This window comes from Triticum dicoccoides, chromosome 7B, assembly GCF_002162155.2.
Source record: "Triticum dicoccoides isolate Atlit2015 ecotype Zavitan chromosome 7B, WEW_v2.0, whole genome shotgun sequence".
NCBI lineage: Eukaryota > Viridiplantae > Streptophyta > Magnoliopsida > Poales > Poaceae > Triticum > Triticum dicoccoides.
Genome location: NC_041393.1, coordinates 644,415,397 through 644,423,128, shown reverse-complemented (window position 1 = coordinate 644,423,128; position 7,732 = coordinate 644,415,397). Strand labels below are relative to the sequence as shown.

Here is a 7,732-nt window from a genome sequence, read left to right as displayed (position 1 = left end):
GGGCAGCAAACCGTGAGTCGCTTTTCTAGATCGTGCGGTGCCAAATGTTTCGCTTTCTCTTGGAGCGACGACTGCTGTCGACTCCGTATCCCGTCCGTATCCGCTGCAGCGGCCGGTCCACGCCCACGAGAGCGAGAGCGAAAGCAGAGAGGTCGGTGACCTTCCATTCTTCCGAGCCACCGGAAGCACACAGACGGAGACGGGTTTGCTCGCAGCGTCACCAACAGAGCGGCGTGCAGCTCAAAGAGAGGAAAAAAAACAGAGCGGCGTGATCGGACGGACACGGTTCCGTGCCCCCCCACCGGCCCGACGGCTGCCAGGCCGCGAGCGACGTGGCGCGCGGGCTCCGCTCGTGTGTCAGACCAAACGTACTTCCTTCCTTGGGAGGACTGTGCTGGACCACGGGACTCCACTCGGCGACTCCTGTTCTGTCTGTCAGGAGACGTGAGGGCGCAGAGCAGGAGAAGACGAGGTAAGAAGAGGCGGCGACGTCTCCGCCCTTCTCCCCCACGCCGCCGCCGCCGCCGCCGCCGCCCAACCGCCCGAAGTCAGGTACGCACGGCACGGGCCCTCTCCTCTCTCTCCGGTCTCCAGGCCATGCAATTCGCGCCGCCCAGATCCGGGCACGCTTCCCGCCCCGCGGCACCGCCGCCCATCTCGCGGGACTCTGTTTTTCGTCCCGCTCTGTAAAATAATCCCATCGGCGTGATCGCCGCAAGAGAGGAGTTCTTCCCCACGGAGACGGAACCATTTCTCCGAGGAATCTCGGAAGGAGATGCAGGCATGCACGCACAAGCCCCGCTCTTGATCTCAATCCTTTTCCCTAGTTAATTCTTACCTTTCTCATCTACCTAAGCAATGAGGAGGATCCTCCATTGCTGCCCGGATTCCTTAACCCTCGCGGTTTTAGTGCCATCTTTTCGTTCGTGCCGTCTGAGATTGATGACCTCATGCCACTGCCGGCCGCCATTAAGCTCCACTAAACCCCTTTCCATATAGTATTATTTTACCTCCCTCTTGCACCACATGTCCGTAGGATCCCGTCCCAATTGCTTAGCTTCCGTATGGGATAAAGCTAGCACTACTCTACTACTCTACTAGTACTACGTCGCCGCTGAAGCTTGCACTTCAATATTAGCCACTGCTAAAAGATACTATTATGTACTGTTTATTGTTTCTATATTCTCGATGCTGCGTTGGTAATCACACATTCAACTCCCTTTACCTCCAGGCCGTCCAATTTGCGCCGACGAATATATATCCCCGTCTAAAGCAGATGTCTCTGGCTGAGGCCTCAGAGCGTCGTCCCAATTGCCAGATCAAGATTGGTTGAAATGGCCACTTTTGTGTACACACACACTATGCAGTATACTAGTATAAGTATATATCTTTTCTGCAGTCCACTGTTCCCAGGTCTTGATGTTCGTTTACCTTATCTTCTCGTGTTAGTGGCTATGGTCCTTACAAGTGCAATCCTACTGCTGGGAAGATTTCTTACGCCTCCGCTGGGCATATTCTTTATGTACTTAAGCGAGCGAGATAGCGCCATTGCAAAGCGTACCTATAAATAACCGCCCCTTGTGTTGTGCTTGCAGCTCATCGGCTTCAGGGTGTCATTGGGAGAGAGTGAGCATGAGTGGCCCGAGGCAAGGCTCGTCGCAGCCGCAGTTTATGACTAGCGTCGGGCAGAACAATAACCTCTCGAATGGACCGGGGACTCCTCTCATTGACAGCATAGATGTTGATCAGATTGTTATCCCTGAGGTATGGTATATGTGTTTCTTAGTTCTTGATTGATCTTGGAAGAAAAAGAAAAAAACATATCAGCATGGCCTGCAGCTAATTTTCAAGCTTACTAGTTAGGCCTACTCTTTCCTCCTACAACATAGTTCCCACATGTGCGTCTGATGCAGTGACATGTACAGGATTTGCAGTTTTTTGACCTCATGTGCCGAAATCAGTTTGTTTGCTGAATTTATTTCTGGACAGTAGATACAGATGAGGAAAACTAACCAACAATTGTTTTTTTTGTGCTATTGCAGAAAAATAGCTGGAAGAACTTATTTTCATACATAGGGCCCGGTTTTCTCGTCTCTATCGCGTATATTGATCCTGGCAATTGTAAGATTAGCGGGATTTGTTGTTAATTTTGTTCCGTCTATTCATTCGCTATCGCTTTCAGCTCATGAAAAATTAATTTTGTCCATATTGCAGTTGAGACGGACCTACAGGCTGGAGCACAATACAAATATGAGGTGTGTCCTTTATTTCCCTTGTCTCTAGCATATTTTGGGTACTGTCCACCCTATCTTTCCTTTAAAGTTGGGAATTCTATGGGCTGTACTTCCTTCATCTGCCATTCAGCTATCTCGTGATTATATCTACCATTAAGCATGACCATCTTGTTTTGTTGGCAGCTTCTTTGGATCATACTTATCGCGTCATGTGCTGCACTTGTCATTCAATCACTTGCAGCCAGCCTTGGGGTTGTGACTGGTCAGTATTATGAGACATGCAGCACTAGCACTTATCCTTGTTTCGTTGAGCGTATATTGCTAATATTTTTTAAACTTCCGCTGCATGATAGGGAAGCATCTTGCTGAGCACTGCAGGGCTGAATATCCCAAGGTCACAAATTTCATCTTATGGATTCTTGCAGAACTGGCTGTAGTTGCGTGCGACATTCCTGAAGGTACTGAAACGTGCAAATGTTGCATTCTAACGGAACTACAGAGCTACCTGGATTCAGTAGTTCAGCCTTTTCGTCTTATTGCAGATGATGTCATACTATAAAGCAACTCCAAATTTAAAATAGCATTTTGTGACGGGGAAACTGTCAGCTAAAGTTGTAATTTTATCTAACCAGCTTTGGTGGTTGCTTATTCATTTCAGTAATTGGAACCGCTTTCGCTTTGAACATGCTCTTCAAAATTCCGATATGGTGTGGTGTTCTCATAACTGGGCTCAGCACTCTGATGCTCCTGTTCCTGCAACAATATGGGGTAAGAACATGTCCTGTTTATCTCCACAATATTTTTCACCAGCAAATATTTTTCTATGAAGTTTAGTTTTGATTCCAGACGTAATTTATTTTCTTGGAAGAGGCGATCTGTTTGTTTTCACTTGTTATATAACAAAACAAACCAGTATTTAAATGTGCTTTTCTAGCAGTTAGCATACATTAGCAGATCATCACTATTGTATTAGTTCACAAGCACAAGCACTCTCTATATCTCTCTTGTTGCTCATGTTGCATATTGAATTACTTTGTGCAGGTCCGTAAACTGGAATTTCTGATAGCATTTTTGGTATTCTTGATAGCAACTTGCTTCTTAGTTGAACTTGGGTATTCTAAACCAAATTCTTCAGAAGTTGTGCGAGGCCTTTTTGTTCCTGAAATTAAAGGAGATGGAGCTACAGGTCTTGCTATCTCACTACTTGGTGCTATGGTGATGCCGTAAGCTTCACATCCACCATTTCCCCTCAAATATTTCTATAATTTGTGACATCGGACCTTTTTCATATTTTGATAAAAAAATGCAGGCACAATCTTTTTCTCCACTCAGCATTGGTACTATCAAGAAAAGTACCACGATCAGTTCATGGGATCAAAGTAATCTATCTTAACTTAACCTAATGAAATTATCTGATATTCGATGTATAACTGATTTTTTTCTATCTGCGTTAATACTCTCTTAATTTGATACCTGATATGTACACCTAATTTGTTTATCCTTGCTGATGTGCCCTACTAAATTAAGATTAAACAATTTATGTGTTCCAACTTCGGAGCATATCTTCGTTACTAATTTCAGAAGTACAAGCATGAAGATGACATACATTTGTTTCCACTTTCTTGCAGGAGGCCTGTAGATTCTATATGATTGAAAGTGCATTTGCCCTCACAGTAGCCTTTCTGATCAACATCTCTATCATATCTGTTAGTGGTGCTGTTTGCAGTGCAGATAATTTGAACCCTGAAGACCGGATGAATTGCAATGATCTAGATCTTAACAAAGCTTCATTCTTGTTAAAGGTTGGTCAGATACTTATGGTGTTTGTATTGTTTTGTAGACTATGTAGTTCATTTTGTGCTAGATACTCCCTCCGTCCGGAATTACTTGTCGCAGAAATGGATGTATCTAGATTATTTTAGTTCTAGAATACATCCATTTTTATCCATTTCTGTGACAAGTAATTCGGGACGGAGGGAGTACTATGGTTTCGGCAGAAGTTTTCTGCTAATTAGATGGACATTTGTTGAAAGACGTTGCTGTATACGTCATGTGCTAAGCTGGGCATTTGCAAAGGTCTTATGCAAACCTCTGTATTTTTCTTATTTTGATAAATATGAAATGCTTTCTGATAAAAGAAGTTATCTCTTACTTTGAGGATTTGGCTTTTACTAATTTTTTGTGGAAGTAGTACTCATGCATTAAGGGCTCCCAAATAGACATTCCATATTGCAGTATACATTCTGATCCCATATCGCTTTCTGCCTATTGTTGTAGAATGTCCTCGGAAATTGGAGCTCAAAGGTGTTCGCTATTGCCTTATTGGCATCTGGCCAGAGTTCTACGATTACAGGAACTTATGCAGGACAATATGTCATGCAGGTTTTGTATCTCTTCTATTACTATTCTTCATTGTTAGCCATATGTTGCAATCTGCAAAGCTTACTGGCACACCATATCTTGTTCTAATGCATGAAGGCTCAAAATATATCACGAATGCTAATTGCCGGGGTGACAAACTGACCATGTTGTGTGATTGTTAACGACATTTAGTACCTTATTGAGCTTTATGTAGGTTTGACGTTGAAAGTAATTATTAGAATAAATATTATGTTTTGAATGTATTGTCGTATTGATGTTCCATCTTTTCTTGTTTAAATAAATTGTGAATAAAATGAGCAGGAAAGTTAGAAAACTTGGTGTATCTACCATTGGTATTGCAGGCTTAATTAAGCTAAACTAGATTGTGGATAAAATGTGTAGAGATGGTAGTAAGCTTCAGGCAAAATATAAGACTGAGATTGCCCTGCTTTTTTCTTCCAAGTCTTTTATCTGTATAATGAAAAATATCAGATTCCAGTTATATGAATTGTCATCTAATAGAGGTTGACCTTTACTCTTTTCTTACACCAGGGGTTTCTGGATCTTCGGATGACACCCTGGTTACGAAACCTTCTAACTAGGTCCCTGGCAATTGTGCCTAGTCTGATTGTGTCACTAATTGGCGGTTCCTCAGCAGCTGGGAAGTTGATTATCATTGCATCAGTAATCACTTAAACTCTGTTCTTAACATCACATTGCTGACGATCTTTGCTTCGGTGCACTGCACATGCAGTCACACTGTTCATTTCCTAGGTCTACTTCTAATTAATTCCCTACTGCTGTATGCAGATGATCCTGTCATTTGAACTTCCTTTTGCTCTGGTACCGCTCCTTAAATTCACCAGCAGCAAAACAAAGATGGGGCCACACACAAATTCAAGATTCGTAAGTCGTTCATCGCATAGTTTGGATATACACAGTGATGCTGCAGCAATCCAATTATACTCATAATAGCGCGTCCAATTTCCATCCCGATGCAGATTTCCGTGCTCACATGGGCGATCGGCTCCTTCATCATGGTCATCAACATCTACTTCCTGATAACGAGCTTCGTCAGGCTGCTTCTTCACAGCGGACTATCCACCGTCTCCCAGGTGTTCTCCGGGATATTTGGGTTCCTCGGCATGCTGATATACATCGCCGCGATCCTCTACCTCGTCTTCAGGAAGAACAGGAAGTGTACCTTGCCGTTGCTCGAGAGCGACGCGAAGCTTGGGGACGCAGGCCACACCGAGGGAGAAGGTTCTCTGGGTCATCTTCCGCGAGAGGACATCTCCAGCATGCAGCTTCCTCATCAGCGCCCTGCGTCTGATTTGGACTAGCCGAAGTAGCCGCAGCGAGGAAACTAGATATGTTTCTGGTCATGGTGATGATGCAGTAGCTGCATAACTGAAGAAGTTAGGTGTCATCCGGTATAGATGTAGATAACCGAAGTGATTTTATAGTGGCCGAATTAAAATCTTTCTTGCGGAAATGGATAGTTGGTATAGTTGCCAATAACTTTCGATGGTACTATCGATTGGAGACAAGTGGGTCTATATTATATCTAGAAAGAGAAAAAGAATGAATTTCATCTGCTCGCGACACGCTTTATCCAAGTTAACAGAAATGGTCCGACTATGCAGTGGCGGAGCTTCGAAGAAAATGCTGGGTGGGCCAACTCAAAGAAAAGCACAACTATCCAGTCTGCAACTATCCATGAGATTTTCATTGTTGCTTTTCTGTATGGTCTTTGGCTTGTGTGAGCATCGTATTTGCTTATACGCGTACCCTATAGCTGGTGACCCAGCAAATGACTGGAGGTTTCGCCATTTTGCAAGACAAGAAGAAGGCTTGCCGATGCAATTTGTAGAATTAAAGAATAGTTGAGCGAAAAATATCAGGCCAAGGAATTCAGAATTTGGGAAAAGAAATTAGGTTATATCTCTACTTCTAATGTCTAAGGTTGAATAGTATCCATGGTTTATTTTCGTCCCACCACTTTCAACCGTTTTATTTTGCTTTCTTTTTCGTCCCCACCCTCACCCCATCGGTTTATTTTCGCGTCACCCTCTCACACAACAAAAAAAACTGAACGGATCAGAACTTTTCATACTGACGCAAGTTATTTGGTAATTTCTTTATGTGAAAGAATCAATCACGATCAATCTCTAAAGATCAAACCACACAACGAAAAAAACTAAATGGATCAGAACTTTTCATACTGACACAAGTTATTTGATAATTTCTTTATGTGAAAGAATCAATCACGATCAATCTCTAAAGATCAAACCTAAATTAGTTAACCTTATCTTAAATCGCTCAATCACATTAATTAAGAAACAAATAACTGATTTAAAGCCGCAATCTCTTCCGAGAGTAATGAGGTATGCAATCCCCTCTTTCCATGTTTCGGCCTAAAAAAAGGACGACACACCTTCCTCCTTCCTCCTCGCACTTCCTCTTGATACACGCACCCGGTGCACTAACAGGTCCTCCTCCACCACTATCCCGTGCATCCTATGGTGCCTCCTTTGTTCGCAGCACCGTGCGCTCCGGAACCCTAACCAGGCCATCGCCGCTCTCTGTATTCCTCATGTGCTTCTCCCCGGTTGCCACATCCTCTTCCTAGATGCACTTTGTGTGCCATCATGGAGACAGGTCGCCGATCCGCTGCAGCCGGACATGCCTGGTCTCTACCAACGAAGGATCACACCCCAATCCCAAGGCCCGCTGCCCTGGAGGAAAGTGTCGGAGAAGCCTGCCATCAGTTGAACGTGATGTGTGGCCGCCACCTCCTCTTCTCCACCAACCCAACCCCTGCAGATCGACGTGGCCAGCCGCAGAGGATGTCGGATCGCACGTTAGAATCTCCATCACACTCACATCCGAGGGGATCCCGGGGACGCGCGAGGGCGGGAGCCATGCAAGGTGCCACGACAGTGGTTGTGCAGGGAGCAGAAGCGAGGAGGAAGGCGATGGAGCATGGGGGTCAGTGCAACACACGAGTGGGCGGCTGCGGCGGTATAGAAGGACCTTGGATAGGTGGTGTTGGTGGGGGGCGGTGGTGTTGGTGGGGGGCGGCGGTGCAGTCGAGGAGGGCACGGAGGTCCTCTGAAACAACTCACCACATACTC

General features: G+C 44.7%; 1 protein-coding gene across 4 annotated transcripts; it reads left to right on the top strand.

Moving 5' to 3' along the window:
* The first annotated feature begins 398 nt into the window (after positions 1-398).
* On the top strand, positions 399-6,200 carry LOC119337149 (metal transporter Nramp3). Of its 4 annotated transcripts, XM_037609261.1 has the most exons (15): positions 402-552; positions 1,232-1,380; positions 1,596-1,764; positions 2,043-2,121; positions 2,215-2,255; positions 2,418-2,496; positions 2,588-2,692; positions 2,893-3,002; positions 3,276-3,457; positions 3,544-3,613; positions 3,863-4,036; positions 4,512-4,616; positions 5,148-5,279; positions 5,406-5,501; positions 5,597-6,200. In XM_037609261.1, the coding sequence occupies exons 3-15, from the start codon at positions 1,633-1,635 to the stop codon at positions 5,936-5,938; spliced, it is 1,647 nt and encodes a 548-aa protein (XP_037465158.1). In that variant the 5' UTR covers positions 402-552; positions 1,232-1,380; positions 1,596-1,632; the 3' UTR covers positions 5,939-6,200. The 4 variants fall into 4 exon arrangements, with proteins under 4 accessions (XP_037465157.1, XP_037465158.1, XP_037465156.1 ...); XM_037609260.1 differs by lacking the exon at positions 1,232-1,380 and having other exon boundaries at positions 399-552; XM_037609259.1 differs by having other exon boundaries at positions 1,232-1,764.
* The last annotated feature ends 1,532 nt before the right edge of the window (positions 6,201-7,732 follow it).